Source organism: Xenopus laevis, chromosome 5S (assembly GCF_017654675.1).
Source record: "Xenopus laevis strain J_2021 chromosome 5S, Xenopus_laevis_v10.1, whole genome shotgun sequence".
Classification (NCBI taxonomy): domain Eukaryota; kingdom Metazoa; phylum Chordata; class Amphibia; order Anura; family Pipidae; genus Xenopus; species Xenopus laevis.
This window is the reverse complement of record NC_054380.1, coordinates 107,303,417-107,323,986: the sequence shown is the minus strand read 5'-3', so window position 1 is coordinate 107,323,986 and position 20,570 is coordinate 107,303,417. Positions and strand designations below refer to the sequence as shown.

The window sequence follows — 20,570 nt, the reverse complement described above, 5'->3', positions numbered from 1 at the left end:
ATATTAGTTGTTATTTTTAACATCCGAAAAGTATTTTAGATAACAACATTGTATATTTGTGGATATTACTTATTTATTTATACATTGTTGCACGATCGCTATGTTAATAAGTTAAGATGAAATGGTTATTTTACTTTTATATATGGGTCTCCAAATATCAAATATTAAATTGAATTACATTTTAAATAATGAACTGATGACAAAAGTAAACGGAATGTCACATAAATATAAAAAAAATTTTGCAATCTGTTAAGATATATGATATGAATTATATGGTTAAAATTTACATATTGTATCAATTGAAAAGTCAATGTATGGAATTATTCATATTTCCAGTACTCCTCTTGTGTATAACTGACGTGGTTTTTTTTTAGCGAATCAAGAAAGCTTTTTTCATGTTTTAATTAATGTACAGGTGTGCTGGGGGGGATTTAAGTTTGGTGTAATGTGACGGGAAGTGAGGTCTCTGAGGAAGTGTATCATCACGAAACGCGTCAGACCTCAGACGCTTTTGTTTGTCTAATTGATCGTATGTCCTAATAAAGAATTTACCTTTTTTAAAATATTTGGAGACGAGCGATTCGTGTTGGTGTTCAGGAGTGCGCGGCCTACAAATCTTCTGCTTGACCTTTGGCGTCCCTTCCTAGTGACGGACTCGGGGCTGGCTGCACCCGGGTCACCTTTCCAGCGGGGTAAGACTCGTAACTTTACGTTTATTGTTCAAATATCTGAATAGCGGAACTGGAAAACCCGACGTTTATATCTAAGAGTGGGGTCCGGGGCAATACGCACCCGGACCAACCTATTTCTACGGTGAGCTGGGTCCAGTCAGCTTCAAGTTAATTAATTAGAATCTATACCCGCATCATTGCTGCTTTTTATTAAGATTAAACAAAGCTACGGAGCCGGATCTGTTTTTCTGTGTATAGCTATAACACTAAGGGGCACATTTACTTTTGGTAGAATATCGAGGGTTAATTAACCCTCGATATTCGACCGTCAAAGTAAAATATCGAAGTCGAAGGATTTACCGCATTTTAATCCATCGAACGAACGATTTTCCTTCGATCCAAAAAAGCTAGGAAAGCCTATGGGGACCTTCCCTATAGGCTAACATTGGTGCTCGGTAGGTTTTAGGTGGTGAAGTAGGTGGTCAAAGTTTTTTTTTAAAGAGACTATCGAATGGTCGAATAGTCGAACGATTTTTAGTTTGAATCATTTGATTCGAAGTCATAGTCGAAGGTCGAAGTAGCCAATTCGAAGGTTGAAGTACCCAAAAAAATACTTTGAAATTCTAAGTATTTTTTATTCTAATCCTTCACTCGAGCTAAGTAAATGGGCCCCTTAAAGGAATACTGTCATGGGAAAAAAATTTTTTTTTCAAAATGTATCAGTCAATAGTGCTGCTCCAGCAGAATTCTGCACTGAAATCCATTTCTTAAAAGAGCAAACAGATGTTTTTATATTCAATTTTGAAATCTGACATGGGGCTAGAAATTTTGTCAATTTCCCAGCTGCCCCTGGTCATGTGACTTGTGCCTGCATTTTAGGAGAGAAATGCTTTCTGGCAGGCTGCTGTTTTTCCTTCTCAATGTAACTGAATGTTTCTCATTGGGACATGGGTTTTTACTATTGAGTGCTTTTCTTAGATCTACCAGGCAGCTGTTATCTTGTGTTAGGGAGCTGTTATCTGGTTACCTTCCCATTGTTCTTTTGTTTGGCTGCTGGGGGGGAGGGAGGGGGATGATATCACTCCAACTTTCAGTACAGCAGTAAAGAGTGACAAATCACATGACTTGGGGCAGCTGGGAAATTGACAATATGTCTAGCCCCATGTCAGATTTCAAAATTGAATATAAAAAAATCAGTTTGCTTTTTTGAGAAATGGATTTCAGTGCAGAATTCTGCTGGAGCAGCACTATTAACTGATTCATTTTTTTAAAAAAAATTTTTTCCATGACAGTATCCCTTTAATGTGTAACCAAAGATAAAATGAATATGTTGCAAAGATATATTATACTGTCACATTCACACATAATCCAGAAATAATAAGTAAAATTGGGCGCTTTTACTTTGGTTTCCCTGCCAGTAGTGCTGATTGAGGAGTCATTTTTGGTCTCTTGAATGGAAGCCATGATCATTACAATAATTACCTTGTTGTGAGCCACTACTTTCAAAGCAAAAGTGGCCAAGTATAAGGAATTCATGACAAAGCTTAGCTGATTTCTGGATTCCTCTAAAAAATCCTCCAGCCCATCATACCAGAGCCGCTTCACATCAGACCAAACCATCCCTGAAAAGAAAAAATATACAGTTTCTTATAGGTAATATAAGCAGTATGCTTTCTCTAAACAAGCTCAGCTGCCAGACTATTCTGGGATCAAACAATTAATTCACCCTTTCATGTACTCTTTCATGCATTTTTATTTTTCATGTTGAATAAATATTTCATTGCATAAATACAATAGAGCAGGTTCAGCCATATTGCTTGTTTAATTCACAGTTCATTACAGGCATACCTTACATATTTTATTTCAAATAATAGGGGAGACTTTGGTAAGACGGAGTTATACTTTTCCTATTCAGCTGCTGTAAATCTCTTCCTATCACATATGAAACAGTTTCCTTAAACAGACCACCATCTGGTTCATTTCAAAGCAATACGCTCAGGCCTACTTTGGCGTTGACTGAATTCTATAAATACTAAAAAAGGCTGCAAATGAAACACTGGAGGGGTGTAATCAGAGGACTGAGTTGCAAGTTCTTTCTCTGTGCAAGACTTCTTTACAAAGGAATTATCCAGAATCTATTGGCACTGTATATATGTGGTTCCTAAAAATATTCTATAGGATATATAAAATATTTTATAGGTTAGTGGATAATGCAGAATATAACGGATACTTAGAAACATCCAGTAAAGCTCAGTCTTTTTCATCTGTATATTCTGCATCTCTAAATAATCTTTGCCTATAATTTTTTTTTTTAAATTAAGAGATACCAATATTCAGTACTAGTTGCAGTAGTTTGGGGAGTTCGTTATCTTTTATATTTAGTATATACTTTATAGTACAAACTTAAAGGAAGATATGACAAGCACATTCAGAAGAAAGATTATGTTCTAGGCTGTTTGTGAGATGGATGTCTCCTACTGCAGTTTCCAGATTTGTGTAAACAGTCTGGTTGGTTCCAAAACAAGCCACAGTTTAGCAAACAGAGATTATTTAGAAAAACCTGGGGTGAAATGAGTAAAGTAACTCACAGCTTGTCAGTAAACAGATTTTGCTAGGTAGGTGGCTAACCAAATCAAAACACCTATTGACTCCCGATGGGCAAATATTATTAATGATCAACAAACCCCGCTTGTCATAGCAAGGTATCCAGGGACATCTCTTACCCGAGTCTCCCAGGAAGAATCAATGACAAATATATAAACTGTATGTGTGTGTGTGCACATATTGGATTTCCCTTCTAAATTAAAATGACTGTATCTAGGGCCCAAGAAGAAGGCAAGGATGAATTACACAAATCTGTGATGTACAACCTGCTCCCTCCAGTTGTTGCAATGCAAATTGCAGCCCAGTTAACAGGTAGCCTTTTGGAAGTTGCAATACAGCAACAGTTGCAGGTCGGGCATCCCTGATGTACTGTAAGCGGTTACAATATCTAACAACTGATGCTAGATAAAATATGTCCTTTGTACTTGGGCAAATGCCCTCTCTACTTTACCAACAAAAAATGTATCGATTGTGACATTTCTACAATGAACTGCTGGTTAATATTTAGCTGCAAATAAAGAGAAAGCAGTTAAAAGATGTACATATTGGAGAGCATTGCACCTCATCTGGGTGTAGTGCTTAAGTTGTTCAGTTGTCTAATTTATTAGCTGCCCCTACCCTGGCTAAATCTACTTTTGGATTCTTCCCACTTTTTACCTCTACTGTAACTGCTTTGTAGAATGACATGATGGTGGAACAGTAGCCGGATGTACAGTTAACATGCGGACCCAGGAATATAGTATGTCTTCTGTGATACAAATGTGACATGGCAGGCCATGTATGAATATGAGTGTGATCAAGTGTATCCAATAAGGCTCCTTAGTTGTTATATGGATGTATTAGCATTAGTTGGAATAAGGGAACAGCAGGAGTTGAGTTAATTGACTCGTAAACATATAAACATGGCCATTCTCATGGTCACAGTTCTGGGTGTGTAACCATCTATTACTTTGTTATTAATATAAAAAGGAACTCAGAGGAGGGGGCTTCAGGACTTCATCTACAAGCAGACGTGTTGTGAAGAACCTTGCCTGATTGATCTGGAATGAGAGGCTGCTGTACCTGGCCAGGGGTCTCCCAGCTGATGTTCCTCTCAAAAGTCTAATATTTGTATCATGGACAGCACCACAAAACTGCAACATTTCAGACAGCAATCGGTCTTTTATATGGCTTGACAAAAGACCGATGGCGGTCTGAAGCGTTGCCGATTTGTTTGGGTCAGAGCCCATGGCTTAATAAAGGCTTTTTAAAGAAAAGAAAAACAGTGAGTGGTGCTGTCCATGATACAAATATTTGGAAAACAAGTTGAAGGTGTATGCCTACAAAGTAAGGAAAAAACTGCATTCTTATAGGTTAATCTGCCAGAATTTACAATCTGCTGCTCTGCTATGAGGACATATCTGAAATGAGCCTTCTTGGTGGCACCTAAATAATGTATCTGAGAACCTCTGCTCTATGGAGACCACAAACAACAGGTACAGTATTAGTATGAAATATAGCAAAAAAAAAAAAACAGACTGGTTTGTCAAGAGAAGTTTCAAAACAACATGGAACGTACCTATCAGCCATATAATAAGAAGGAAATCTATTCTTTCTAATGCCGGTCCCATGGTGTTCTTCTTATCCTCATTGTAAACCAAAGAATATAGGTTAAGAAGCAGCAGAAAAGTGAAGTAAGATGCTCCATGTATAATAAATTTCATAAATGGGGTATGAATTATACGTCCAACTTGGGATTTGGGGGCTAGCAAGTAGCACACAGAGAGGACTGGCCAAAACATTCCAACGGTAAGAACGATCAAAATCTTTTTGCAGGTGTGTTTCCGTCTGTACGCTGCCATTTGGCCAAACCAGACGGTATTCAGAAATTGCTGGCAGTTGGACTGAGATACAAACTGGAATATAAGAAGAAATAAAAGTGAGACTAGTAGATAAAGATTGCAGGGCGACCAATCTCCCCAAATGCCTTCCTTGAATATGCGCCTGCTAAAATGAAAAAACGTCGGCGCTAATCACACGTGGCGATTCGTTTTCCGAAGTCGCCCGAAGTTTTAAGAGTTTTCTAGAATAGCATCTTCTCAGACTCCTACCTCCTTCTGATTGTACTTGATAGCAAGTTTTAAACGGCTCAAGTTCATTCGCTCCTCAAGCAGCCCTCTCTTATCTAAAGGCTCATCACTGGATTGATGGTTTAGAATGACTTCAAGCTCTCGGGAGTTCCGGGCCTGGGCCAGCAAGTCTTTAGCAAAAGTCTTACACTTTTGAGCAAGTTCTTCATAATCATTCCTAAAGGCAATTAAGAAATGTTAAGACAAAAAGGAATCTACTATCTGGTGTTTCAGTTTGACTGCATGATAAAAGAGGATTGTTCCTTCTAGCAATCATCTTTAAGTATTTTAGCAAATAATTATTTATTAAAAGTCAAATATTTGTGTGATGGTTATGCTCACCGAAATTCCACCTCTACAAGGCTGAGCTCTTTTAAGTCTGCACTGAGTTCAAAGGCCCGCAAAATTGGATCCTCCTCAGTCAGCATAATTAGGGCCGGACTGGCTAAGCATCGATAGATATCGAGCCGAAACCTGTAATAAATAAAAATAAAAGCTTTGTTACTGCTCCCTGAACTGTGAAAGATTCACCCTGCCAAGAATGAACCTAAAGCTGAATGTCCCCCTTGAAAAAAGTTTTTTTTTTTTTTTTTTGGTAGATGTATTGAAATCCCAGCTTCTGGATTGTGTCATATGCCCAAACATAGCCAAGATAAATGTATAATTTTGAATTTCTCTTGTATGTTCAGCAGGATACTTATAGCTCAAGAACAGCTGGAAACGGAAGACCTGAAGATAATACACATACTTTCACACAATTCCATTGTGCACAATTTCAGGGAAAAAAAATTGCACACACTGGTACAATGTGCAAACACAGAGCTGTAAATCCTGCCTTGCCAATAGCAGATTTAGAGCCCTGGCTCCCTTGTGCCTTGCTCATTATTTACATTAATAGGAATAAGGTGTTCATGGAACTATACACAAGAAACCTTAGAAGCAATTGTTTAAAGGAGAAGGAAAGCTACAGCGCCATTTTAATGCCAATAGATTAGCCACAATAGTGCAAGCTAGAATGCTATATTTATTCTGTAAAATGTTTTACCATACCTGAGTAAAAAGCTCTAGAAACTCTGTTTGTTTAGAATAGGAGCTGCAGTATTAATGTGGTGTGACATCACTTCCTGCCCAAGTCTCTCCCTGCTCTTGGCTCAGATTACAGTAGAGAAGGTAGAGGTGGGGGGAGAGGAGCAAACTGAGCATGCTCTTGCCCAGGGCAATGAGGTTTAAGCTGAAGGCAGGAAGTCTGATATAGAAGCCCATGTGTACACAATAGAAGGAAAGAAATACTGTATTTCTTTTGACAGGGGACTTAGAGCAACATTACTTTGGGGGTTTACGGGTATATTAAGATGGACCTTTCTGATAAGGCTTACTTAGTTTTAACCTTTCCTTCTCCTTTAATGGGTGGTGTTTTAATGTGTGCAAAGCTGTACAATTTATTGCACCAAGTAGTGCACCTGCTAATATAAAATGAGGCCCAGTGTGTAATATGTTCAGCACATAGGGTTGGCCAAAGCAAATACCAAATAACTCATATTTCTTAAAGGGATACTGTCATGGAAAAAAAAAGATTTTTTCAAAATGAATCAGTTAATAGTGCTGCTCCAGCAGAATTCTGCACTGAAATCCATTTCTCAAAAGAGCAAACAGATGTTTTTATATTCAATTTTGAAATTTGACATGGGGCTAGACATATTGTCAATTTCCCAGCTGCCCCAAGTCATGTGATTTGTGCTCTGATAAACTTCAATCACTCTTTACTGCTGTACTGCAAGTTGGAGTGATATCACCCCCCCCCAGCAGCCAAACAAAAGAACAATGGGAAGGTAACCAGATAACAGCTCCCTAACACAAGATAACAGCTGCCTGGTAGATCTAAGAACAGCACTCAATAGTAAAAACCCATGTCCCACTGAGACATATTCAGTTACATTGAGAAGGAAAAACAGCAGCCTGCCAGAAAGCATTTCTCTCCTAAAGTGCAGGCACAAGTCACATGACCAGGGGCAGCTGGGAAATTGACAAAATGTCAAGCCCCATGTCAGATTTCAAAATTTAATATAAATAAATCTTTGTTCTTTTGAGAAATGGATTTCAGTGCAGAATTCTGCTGGAGCAGCACTATGAACTGATTCATTTTGAAAAAAAAAATTAAGAAATGTATACAGTGTACTGACTTTAATCAAATGCAACAATATAAATAACTGTATCTACTGAATGTGAATACAAACATTCCTACATGCTCGGCCAAAGGCAGAACAGGCAAAACACATGAGTTTTCTGTAGGATGTAGCATCTGGGCCACAGTGGAGCACAAAAAGCTGCCATTGGTTGCCCCCCTGGTTGTCTTTTGGGCATTGTTTGTGTTTACAATAAGCAGTAAAATATTCCGATTCAAAGTCTTCTAGCTGATGCAAATTCAGCCACCAATTCTAAACTGAATATTTATATATAAATCTTTATCAAAAAAACTAGATATTTTGCGTTGGCAGATGAGTGCGATAATCCTAACCTGGAGTGTCTCAAGCTGTCCTTCTTGTTTTTGGCTGTACAAAGGGTGCACTCACAGCCCACAGCATGAGGCTTCGGGAGAGAGACATCCTGCTTGAGAAGCATGGTAAGAATCTCATAGTTATTCCGATGAGCAGCCAAGATAACAGGAGCCACATCCATGGTTGTGGAATATTCTGGATTCTGGATTCGCTCCATAAGTTTCTGAAATAAACGGCAAACATCTCAGATGAGACAGACTAAATCTATGAGTTCCTTGAGTTTGAACATATTTCTCATTACTGATAGATGTTTTATAACTACAATAGAACAGAGCCATCAGGAACTGAATTTTATTTTCTCTACTCTTGTTCTGACCATGATATATTAGTTATTTCATTGTTCCAATGAATAAAACCTAAAACTAGCACAAGGGCACAAGAGACCTTACTGAACTCCAGTGTTGTGGCCTATGGGAACAGATGATGCACCAATTTCTATAATTTGTTTTAGTCCAATTTGCCATTTTTTTTTAATTTTAGTCAAACTGATTTAAAATCACTTGTGGCCAATCCACCAAATCTAAACGTCCAAGCCTTCCCCATACTCTCCCAAACTGGGACAATCCTGGTTTATAAGGTTTCACCTCACCTCACTTATGTAGTGGGACATTAACATGTGCATAGACACACATGCACACACACACAGGCACAAAAATGCGAACACGTTCCCCTGCACAAAAAGTACCATTAGAAAAGTATTTATTTGACTTACTACAATAGTTGGCCTTGTTCTCCATTTTGGTTGATGATTTAACAAGATGTCCACAGCTCCCACCACCTCTGAGTCAATAGCCACAAGGAGGGCATCGGTAGACTGGTATAAGACAATACACACTATATTAACAAGGTATAAAATCTACATTTTAGGAAAATATTTTCAGATGAAAAAAGAGAATGCCTAAAAAAAGACAAAGCAGATGTTTCTTGTCATTTTACACTATATAACCAAAAGTATCCAAGCACTCATTCATTCTTAAGCCAAGGATATTTAGATGAAGTTGGTCCTCCTTATTCTGCTACAACAGCATCTTGGAACAATGTTTGTGGGATTTGCTTCCATTCAGCCACAAGAACGTTACTGAAGAAGGATATGAGTCCTGGGTGGTAGTCATTGCTTCAATCCTACAGGTGCTGGGTCGGTTTGAGATAAGGGCTCTGTGCAAGTAAGTCAAGTTCTTCCACTCACATAAGGCTAACCCATTCTCAGACTTTGTGCATGGAGGTCAGTAAAGTGCTAATACAGGAGACTCCTCAACTGTTGCCACAAAATAGGGAGCATGAACAAATGCCATACCCCAGAAAACAGCACCAGACCATTGTCCTTCGTCCAGCAAACATTACGGTCTGCATCATGCATTCTGATAGGTAGTGTTTTCCTGACATCTACAAAACATGCATTTTGGCTGTTCCAGAATCCAATGGCAGTGACATCACTCCAACTGATGCTTGGCATTTCACATGTTATGTTTATTTGTCTCTGATCAGCCATGTAAACCCCATACAATTAGTTCCTGTCCTGACAGTGCTTATGGAGACAGTTGAGTGTTCCAATGAATGTCAATTTACATGGTGTCTGGATACTGTTGACTATGTAGTGCATGTATCTTTGCATCATTTTACTACACTCACCTATAACTTATGACAGGTAAATTGAAGTGAAGCTATTATTTAAATAATCATAAGAGCAGCAAAGCTCAGTAAGGACTGGGCACATGTATGCCTTTAACAAGAACATTTTAATATGTATAATAAGTTTTTTGAGTATCATTTTCAGCAGCAGCAGAACATCTGTATATACTTAGCTTGCTACTGTTGCATGAACACTTGGAAAGCGGAGGGGATACTATTTACCTGGCATCCATAATTAAGAAGAAGCTGCAGGATGTCCAAATTCTCATTTTCAATGGATATTGTTATAGCATTTCTCCCTAGTACATCCACTGAATTGATGTTCAGTTCTTCTGAGCTGTTTTCTTCCAAAAGCTTTTTCACCATATAGTAATCACCTGCAGATGCGAGTCAGCCATTAGCGTCTGATATATACAGAATAATGCAGACTAAACACTGAAATGTGAACTGAGCATGAAAGTGTTTTAAAGGAATGAAAATATCATGTACTGTTGTCATGCACAGGTAAAACTGATCTGTTTGCTTTAGAAACACTACTATAGTTCATATAAACAAGCTGCTGTGGAGCAATGGCGGAAATTGAAAAAAAGCTATATGGCACAGGTTAAATAGTGGATTACAGATAATACCATTATGTTCTACAGAACTTATCTGCTATCTGAGTAATCTGAGCCTTTTCTCCTTTGAATGGCTGCCCCTATTGCTACACAGCAGCTTATTTATATAAACAATAGTAGTGTTTCTGAAGCAAACACAGTAGTTTTACCAGTGTAGGGCAACACTGCATTATATTTTTGTTACTTTAAAACACTTGTATTTTTTGATGTTACTGTTCTTTTAATATGAGCAAAACCTGCCAGATAATGTTCTGGTTTATGAAAGTTGTGGTCTGGGTAGGGTTACAAGTTATGTTGTGATTATGCACAGTGGTCCACCACTTCCTTTTAAGGAGACATTAAACTGATTAAATATAGATTCTGAAGGCATTGCCTGTTTCTATGGCTTTCTTTCATAATAAAACAAGACTTTTAAAATTCTGGAGAAATGTTCTCTAACCCGTGGTATACACAAGCTTCACACCAAAATATGCAATTGCAAGGAGCGGCTTTAGATGCCAATACCTAATGTATATCTTTGTAAGAACAAATTTTAAGGCTGAATCTTGACTTTCTTAGTTTTTACATGAACACTTTCTTGGAGGTCAGCCTTTACCTGTTCCACTTTTGTGGCCATACATGGCATCATATGGAAGGTTGCAGTCGATCATGTTTAGTGATGGGCAAATTTGTCCCGTTTCGCTTCACCGTAAAATTTCCAGAGAAATTCCCGAAACGGCGAGAAATTTTGACTCCAGCGTCAATCCGTGGGCGTCAAAATCGACTACGGCAATAATTCCGAAGCGCATTAAAGTCGATGGCGTGTGTTTAATTGTCGAAGGTGTCCGAATTGTCACTGGTGTCCAAAAAAAAGTTAACGCCGGCGCATTTTTGCGGCAAATTCACTAATTTATTCGCCGGCAGTGGAACGAGGAAATTTGCGCAAATTCGTGCCAGGAGAATAAATTCGCCCATCACTAATCATATTCCTTATGTATAAAGTTTTGCTAATACACAATATATACAGAAACAAAATATTATAAATTAGCAGCCTGTGGACATGCACTGGAAGAGAAAAAGCTACAGTCATAATGCATTTCCTTGGCTGTTTAACCATGCCCTGTGCTTACAGGAGGGCAAAATATTTACTGAACTAAAGAAAAGACTTCATGCATTAATCACATGTATATGTCTTTGTTATTCTTTTAGCTAACTACAAAGTAAACAAAAAGCTAAAGTTTGTAAAGAACATAAACTGTATACATATTTATTGGATGAGATTTATGTTAGGTTTCAGAATGACTTTTTAGTATTATACAGTCTCCTGAAATGCAAAATAATGGTGAGTCTTAAGGCAACAGAATCAGGCTCTACTAACACTTTGAAGGAGATAATAATATTTAGGGGAAGACACCCTTGTGTATTTCACATCCAGTAAGATGCAGGGGCTAAACTAATTGTCCTTAAACAATGTCTCCACAAAAATATATAGGTTACTGTGTAAACAGATAATTCCTTGTACAGTATATACTTAGGGGTTATTTATTTAAACTTTTTTGTGATTTTTTTAAAGTATGGTGGTGTTAAAAGTCTGAATGAAAAAGTATGGCAAATCATACCTGCCGAGTATGTAGAAGCCAATGGCAGATATCCTGAAGATATCCTGATTTGCGCTAGTTTCTGAAAAAGTTGCAGTATTCGGGCATCAAATCATCCAAAATTGAAAAAGTCACAGTATTCGGATTCTTTTATGATCGTATCACGACTTTTCCTGCGCAAGATATTTTCGGGAAAATTTTATGATAAAAAGTGGGGGGGGGAAAGTCTGTGCGGATTTGGTCAGAGTGGCTTTCCAAAAATAGTAAGATAAATTTGGATTTTGATAAATAACCCACTTGTCTAAAGAACAACGGCCATACTACTTGCTTTGCTTTAACCTGCATTTGTAGATTTCTCTAGAATAGTCTAATCCATTACCTTCAAAGAGAAAAGGCTTTTTTAACAGTGTATAGCTTTCAGCCTATCTCAGCTTTTATGTAATTGTCCCAGTTTACAGAGGAGAAAAATAACAATGTTGTTGTTGCCCAGGAAACAGAATGAATTCTTTAGTGGCATTTATTATAAGGGTACAATAATAACACGTAGAATACTGTATCTACTTTACTGCTGTGTAACCATTTTCACATGCATGGCTGCAGGCTGCACTGGTTCAATATCTGTAAACTATCCTGCAGCTGGTGATTAGCACAAGTCCTGTATCATGTGCTTCACCTTAAAATTCATAAATTTCCCGCAGTGAAAAATTCCCACAGTGAAAAATTTGCAAAAAGCATTGAAGCCAATGGGCATCAAAATTATTTTGACACGTGTCAATTTTGACGCTCGCGACAATTGTTATACGCGCCTATTTTGGCCAAATGCATTAAAGTCAATGGGCATCCGAATAATTTTGACGTGCGATAATGTTTATGTGCGCAACTTTTCTGCGGATCTTTCGCAGGCGAATTTGCACTACAGTATCGCCAATATATTCGCCAACAGCGAAACGTAGAAATTCGCCACAAATTCCCGCCTGGCAAATTTATTCACCCATCACTATGTTTATGGTTTTAGAAGCATGATACAGGTATAGGATCTGTTATTCAAAAAGCTCTGAATTACAGGAAGGCCATCACCCAAAGACTCCACTTTTTCCCGATAATCCACATTTTTAAAAACCATTGCCTGTAATAATCAGGCCCGGATTTGTGGAAAGGCCACCTAGGCCCGGGCCTAGGGCAGCAGGATTTTAGGGGGGCGGCATGCTGCCCAACCACACCCACATTGGTTCAAAAACACTGGTGATGCGCTGGAGATATAATCATTTTTTAAATTTCCCATGCACCAATCCCCACTGCTCCGGTCCAGATGATGAAAATATGCACGAATAAAGGGGAGGGGACAGGGGCGACGAACGGTAGTGGGCCTAGGGGCGCCCACTATGTAAATCCGGCCCTGGTAATAATAAAACAGTACATTGTGTTTGATTCAAACAAATATGATCCTTATTGGAGGCAGAACCAGCTTATATGGTTAATTTAATGTTTGATGATTTTCTAGTAGACTAAAGATATGATGATCCAAATTACAGAAAGATCCATTATCTGGAAAACCAGAAGTCCGGACCACTCGGGATAACAGGTTCCATACCTGTACTGTAAAGCCATACATGTACCAATAATATCACAAAGTTTTGTATGATTATCCGTAGCTGTGTGGAAGCCGGATCAACCAATTTCCATGTATAATATGTAAGGGCACTTACACACTGCGTTTTTTTTTGCGCTCAACTGCGCTTCGCTTTCTTCCATTCAGCCACAGGGGAGCCCAGGAGTAGACGCACTCAATTATTGTGAAGGGGGCTGTACTCACATAGACGCATGTAAGCGCCAAACGCAGGTGGGATGCAGCATGTTGTATTTTACCTGCGTTTGGCGCATATAAGCGTCTGTGTGAGTACAGCCCCTTTCACAAGAATAGAGTGTGTCTACTCCTGCGCTCCCCTGTAACTGAACAGAAGAAAGCGCAGCATAGGAAAAACCGCCTGTGTGTAAGAGCCCTAATGGTCAGTTTGGGCAAATGTAAACATTTAATCTGGCAATGCACCTGCACAATAGACACTGTGGGGCACATTTAATTAACCCTCAAATTCGACCCTCAAAGTAAAATCCTTCGAATATCGAATTCGAAGGATTTTAGCGCAAATCCTACGATTGAACGGTTCGAACGATTTTAAGCGATCGATCTAAGAATTTTTCTTCGATCAAAAAAAGCTTAGAAAAGTGATGGGGAAGGTCCCCATAGGCTAATAGTGTACCTCGGTAGGTTTAAACTGCCGAAGTATATAGTCAAAGTTTTTTTTAAAGAGACAGTACTTCGACTATCGAAGGGTCGAATAGTGGAATGATTTTTAGTTCGAATTGTTCGAATCGAAGTCGAAGGTCGTAGTAGCCTATTCGATGGTCGAAGTACCCAAAAAAATACTTAGAAATTCGAATTTTTTTTCATTGAATCCTTCACTCAAGCTTAGTAAATGTGCCCCTGTGTGTCACCCCTTCTATGCTCTATTTGATTGTAAATCTGCTATACTGAACCCCAATGTGAGTGAAATGTTGGTGAAGTGGAGCTCTGAGCATTCTCATGAAGCCAGTGGATCTCCAAGGACCTCTCAACATTTTCATCAATGCACCCAGAGGCATACAATTGTGTGCAGTAAGATTTATGTGACACCAGGCACTTCCCCCAGGAAGGTTTAATTCAGAATACTGTCTCTACTATATTGACGTGACCTTGCAGCGCATGCTCAATGATATCCCCAGCATTCTTGGTTACCTGTGGTGATGCTGGTGGAAGGTTAGGTGTTGGATATTACTATGAATACCATTGAGTACATATTGCCACTTCCATCAGATTACCATTACACACACACAACTGCTCAGAAAACAAGGCTTTTGGGATCTAGATAGTGACAAGGAATTTTTATTTGTATCCTGACTGTTCCCGAATCAATGACTAGTTAAAAGCTGCTCTTTATAACATGCATTATATGTTTTTACAATTTATAAAAAAAGGCAATCACAATGAAATGTCTTTTATCAACAAATCCAACAATGGGCGCTAGCTGTATTTTGAGAAGTCTATATTAGAAGCTACATTTTGTGACTACCATCTAAATTGCCTGTGTGTGCAGATTGGAATGATTGTGAGCTTCCTTGACGAGTGTTCTCAGTACAGTTCAGTATGCCCATTTAGCCTTTTCCTATAATCTCCATGATTGCTAGTGCGAGGCTCCAGCACACATTGCTACTTTATTAATACAATGAATAGAATTGACTGTAATCCCTAATGCTTTCTGTATGCAGGGGCAGCTTGCAGAAACCAATGGCAGCCCCCAGCGTATGATACAAGCAGGTTATCAATGACAACATGACGTTGTGACATTACCTTTCTCGCAGGCCAATAAGAAAAGCCTTTCATCCAAAGTGGTCTCTTCCTTCACTTCTCTGACGTCTTTAAGGGCCAAAAATTTATTTGGGGAAGACGAGTCTGTGCTCTGGTAAAGAGCAGCCATGATGACAGAACTCCCATTGGACACACCGTCCCTCTTCGTGCTTTCCTTTAGGATCTCTGCCTGCCAGGGTGTCCCTTGCTGCTGCTGCTCTCTCTTATTTTCTGCCTCAGATACATGTAATTCCTCCTACTGTGCTTGACAATCCCGACTGTAAAAGGCTTTGTAATGCTCAGATGTAAGCCAGGCCCCAATTGGCTGTTTCTCTTCCCACTGGTTTCTTCTCAGTATCTCTTGATTTGCTCTAGGCTGATTTTTGCCTCTCTCAGCATTGGTCCTCTGTGCTGCGTAGTCTGAACAGCCTGTGATGTGCACTGCTTCCCTCAGGACAAGAACTTTGCTTTGCATCAGCTGTCAGGACAATAGCGCTTGCTGAAAGCTACATTTCATTAGGACTTCTCTGCCTGTGTTAACCCCTGCAGTGCCACAGCACGAAAGATTACTGTTTTTAAAGACCTATCCCAATTCAATCCATATTCCAATTCATAAAGCATGCTGCAGTTTAAATCATATCTTCTAACATTGTCAACAGTCAAAATGTTTTTTTGAAGAATAAAAAATGGCACATGGACTACATGTAAAGAAACAGACTTACACTCGCACACCCTGGCCGTCCAAGAACAAACGAATCCCAGGTGCTCGATGGTAGAGGAATTGACATGGACTACATGTCCCATAATGCACTGTACGGTCTTCTCTCACACTATAGCAACAGGGATAACTAGAACTTGTAATAGTATACTCATATCACTGCCTTAATTTGCAGTGTTTAATTTTGCAAAATTTTATTACGGTTGGGTAGATAGACTACATTTCCCAGGATGCACTGTGCAGTTTTTGGTCACTGGAGAGCAGCTATAGCAGCCAATTAGCACATGCAGGTGCCACTGTATGCTTCAGATTGCTCTGCTACCATATCTTACAAACTGAGCATGCCTGAAAAATTACAAAATGAAGCAGTGACAGCGAAACAAATAGACAGGGGCTAGGCAATCATATCCCTTAAATAGATGAAAGGGCTCATTTACTATTGCTCCAGGTTCCAAATTGGAGGTTCCACGTATTTAGCAGTTGGGAAAATGGTCTGTGCTGGACTTCATCATGAACCTTAGGTGGGATTCTTATCTGGTGTACAACACTGGCGTTATCACAGGGGAACCCTTTGCCTAGTGCCACCCCTAAGTGAATGGTGAGTACAAGGCTCTCCTGTGTATTAAGGCTTCTGGTGCTCATTAGTCTCTGTGTCTTAATGACATTAGTGATGAGCGAATTTATTCGCCAGGCCATGGATTTGTGGAGTAATTCCGAATTTGCCATGTGTGATTTTTTTTCACTGTGATGAAAATTCAAAGCGGAAAAATTTGCCACAAAAAAAAAAACGCCCATAGATTTTAATGCATTTGGAGAAAAAAAGTCGTCATAAGAAAAAACGCCCATTGACTTTAAGGGTGGTGACAGACAGGGAGATAAGTCACCCAGCGACTAATCTGCTCTACTGCAGGCGACTAATCTCCTTGCACTGCCTTCACGCCGGCAAGAATATGGTCGGCAGCAGGATCGCTTCGGATTTCCAAAGTCGCCCACAGTTGCCTCGTATTCTTGCCGGCGGGAAGGCAGTGCGGGGAGATTAGTCGCCAGCAGTAAAGGAGATTTGTCGCTGGGCGACTAATCTCCCCATCTGCCACTGCCCTAATGCATTAGGACAAAAAAAGTCGACAGAAGAAAAAACACCCATTGACTTTGGAGCAAGAAAAATTGTCATGTGTGTAAAAATTTGCAGTGCGGAAAAACGCCCATTGACTTCAATGCATTTTGTGAAATGTCGCCCGTTAGCGAATTTTTTCATAGTTTCATGAATTTTTCGGCAAAGCAAAATGAGACAGATTTGCTCATCATTAAATTACATAGAAGCTTCTCCTATTCGTCTCCCCATTTGTTGTTTTTGTTCTAATATATAAATGGGACATACAAGGCAAATAGTTGGTTGAGCAGGTGGGCCTACTGACGACTGGAGATTTCCTGGTGGGCCAGTACAACAATGCTAATGCCCATACTATGGAGTATCCAGTGGAAACCCTCATATTCAAACATATTCCATAGAGATAGTGACTTATTTCAAACAAAATTCACACTGGTCCTCTTTTCCCCTCCTCTCCTTTTGCTTAAGCCCGGTGCTGGTTAGAGAAGATCCGTGAAATTCACGACATGTCTGACGAAGGGGCACGCCCCCGAAACGGTACATCTGACGTAATAAACATGCAGGGGTCACCCCCGCTACACTTGCCATTGTGTGTCTGGTATCTTTCATGGTTATTTCAAACAAACCCAGAATCCCAGCACTGTAAGGGCTCTTACTGACGAGCGGTTGTAGCTGCGCTCCCCTGCGTTCCGTTTTTCTGCGTTCAGCCGCAGGGGAGCACAGGAATAGACGCATTAGGTTTTTTTCAATGGGGCTGTACTCAAACAGGCGCGTGTAGGCACACGCGCCTATTGCGTCTATTTCTGCGCTCCCTGCTCCCCTGCGGCTGAACGCAGAAAAACGGAACGCAGGGGAGTGCAGCTACAACTGCTCGTCAGTAAGAGCCCTTAAGCAGCAATGCTAACAAATGTTAATAACGGGGCCCTGCTAAATTAATAACATGGGGCCCTGTGATTCCTAATGGCAGCCCTGTACACAGGGGAAAAGTTAGAAATATGCAAAAAAGTTCCACTGGCCTAGTAACCCACAGCAGCCAATCAGATATTTGCTTTCAAGTAGTAAGTGTTTCATTCACTTGTAGAGAACACAATGATTGCTAACACATGGGTGCATAGAATGTGTCTTAGTTAAAGTTATGTAAAGTATGGCAGCACCAGCAACATCCTAGAACACCTTATTACCTGATTAATGGATCCTATGCATTCTACAACGCTGTAAACCAAACTCACCTTTGTCACTACAGATTTATGCTAAAATTGAGAAATAAATGAAAGCAAATTGGCACATAGAAATCTGCAGAACAAACTGGGAAACCCTTTCTTTGGCCCTATATTTATGTTATATACTTGCCTCAATTATCTGCTAAATAGTACTGTAATCAGCAAAAGCTTTTTAGAACACTCAAATGAATATGCTTACTCTTATTTTCTCATCTGATGTGATGAAGTTAAATGTTCTAGCTCTGATTCTTAATTCACGATTAATGATCACAGCACCTTGAGCAAGTTTTGTAGCTCTAGCGTCACACGATGAACATTATACATACTCAAAACAAACAAAACATCAATTTGCATTTAATACATTTTATTTTATCTAGCACTTAACAAAAAACACAATTGGCTCTTATTTAGCAATAAAGACCAATACAGTCCATTTGAAATAAACCAATTTTTTTCCTCATTCATTCATTTCGGTGTGATAGATCTCATGTCTGTATCTAAACTGGATGTCTGGCATTAGATTAAGTCAATTTAATCACACGCACATTTATTCAATTGCCTATTCTTTTACAGATGTAAAATATGTCAGTTTGCAGGATTTCATTCTAATTTGCATGGGACCTTACATTTGTTAATTAGTAGCACAATATGAATAGGGAATCTAAATCTGGATTTGGCATGGTATTACTATCATCATCTAATAGCCATTGATGAACTGTTCACAGAATTCATCAGACTCTATACACACAGAGACCAATAATGGGAAACAAACTGTAAGATAAAAACTTGTTTCATCTCATTCCTGTTGACTTATGACCATTGGAGATGGGCAAATTTGTCGCGTTTTAGCTTCACCGGAAAATTCACGAATTACCTGTGAAACTCGCAAATTTTTGACGCCCGGGTCAATTCTGACACCAGCGTTAAAGTCAATGGGTGTCCGAATAATGTTGACACATGAAGGTTTTGACGCGAGCAACTTTTCCGACGCACGTCCAAAAATTTTTGCCGGCAGTTTTAGAAATGTATTCGCCGTCGGCGAAACGCAGAAATTCGCAGCCGATTCACGCCTGCAGAAATTATTCGCCCATCACTAATGACATTGTCTATGGTAGTGGAGACAAATGTGCAGAAACATTTTAAGGGGAACTGAGTTTAATAAAAATAATGGAATAATGGCTTGGTATTGGCATGCTAAAGGATAGTTGCTTCCTGGGCCCAGTGCTCAATTAAAACCAGAGCAAATGTGTTTGGTTAATAATTCAGCAACATTTCATTTTCCAGTTAGTAAATCATGACACGTGCAGCTCTGGTTGGAACGTTTGTTTATCTTTTATACACAAAAATGATAGAGGCATTGGTTGTAATAAACATGGCAGCTTCGTTAGAGAAAATGAAATATCTCTTCTTCATTTTAATTTGTTGAGTCCTTTCCCCATTAGGCATGCAAATACTGTCATCACCATCTTTGGTTTAACTTCTACCAGATCTTCGGGCAGCGCGTAGATCCTTGCTCCAATCTTTCGGGCGATGGATAATGCATACCTTGTAAACAAATGTTAGAAAGGAGTTAGATTTCCTGTCCCTGTTTTAGGGCCCTTACTCACAGGCGTTTGAAGCTGCGATCCCCTGCATTCCAGTTTTATGCGTTCAGCGCAGGAGTAGATGTGATGAATTATTTTCAATTAGACTGTACTCACACAGACGCATGTAAGCGCCGAACGCAGGTTGGGACGCAGCATGTTGCATTTTTCCTGCGTTCGGTGCTTACATGCGTCTGTGTGAGTATGGCCGCATTGAAAAGAATTCATCGCATCTACTCCTGCGCTACCCTGCGGCTGAATGCATTAAACCGTAACGCAGGGGAGCGCAGCTTCAAACGCCCGTGAGTAAGGGCCCTTGAAGAGTATTTTCATCCTTCATTAAACTGACAGTTCACATACACAGGCTCCATAATAAAACAATTTAATAAGGGTCAATGGTATATATTATAGACTGGAAACACAGCTTTAGAGTGCTTTACAGCCCATCATAAATTTAAACAGTCTTATACTCCATATTGTACCGCATACCTCCCTGTAATGTTGTGCTTATTGCAGGGGAATATATGTGCTGCCATAGTTATATGATATCTATTTGAACAGGCTATTTAAAAACCTACGGAGCTATCTCTACCAAGGGAAAATCCATATGTATAAAACAAATACAAAGGGCGGATACACAAAAAGGGATATTGGTATAAAGAAGAAATTTCAAATACAAATGCACCAGTTTACACACCATTAAATTAAATTGACAGACAGAACATTGCACAGGTGGCTTAATATACAAAGCAGATGGACTTCTAACAAATCCACGGTGGGCAAATCCTGTTGCTGTGC

The 20,570-nt window shown here is 39.4% G+C and overlaps 2 protein-coding genes across 2 annotated transcripts in view; both read right to left on the bottom strand.

The window, feature by feature from the left end:
- trpc1.S (transient receptor potential cation channel, subfamily C, member 1 S homeolog) overlaps positions 1-15,614 on the bottom strand; it is a 38,427-nt gene extending 22,813 nt beyond the window's left edge. The window contains exons 1-8 of the mRNA XM_018265781.2: positions 15,147-15,614; positions 9,790-9,944; positions 8,651-8,752; positions 7,899-8,101; positions 5,726-5,857; positions 5,366-5,561; positions 4,834-5,170; positions 2,154-2,293 (exon numbers count right to left, since the gene is read on the bottom strand). Coding sequence (XP_018121270.1) covers positions 2,154-2,293; positions 4,834-5,170; positions 5,366-5,561; positions 5,726-5,857; positions 7,899-8,101; positions 8,651-8,752; positions 9,790-9,944; positions 15,147-15,273 — 1,392 coding nt within the window. The 5' untranslated portion in view covers positions 15,274-15,614. The remainder of the gene's footprint in view (positions 1-2,153; positions 2,294-4,833; positions 5,171-5,365; positions 5,562-5,725; positions 5,858-7,898; positions 8,102-8,650; positions 8,753-9,789; positions 9,945-15,146) is intronic.
- A 3,917-nt stretch (positions 15,615-19,531) lies between these two features.
- The window catches only part of pls1.S (plastin 1 S homeolog), a 35,388-nt gene continuing 34,349 nt past the window's right edge, over positions 19,532-20,570 (bottom strand). Inside the window, exon 16 of the mRNA XM_018265780.2 lies at positions 19,532-19,734. Within this exon, the coding sequence (XP_018121269.1) occupies positions 19,599-19,734 (136 nt within the window). The 3' untranslated portion in view covers positions 19,532-19,598. The remainder of the gene's footprint in view (positions 19,735-20,570) is intronic.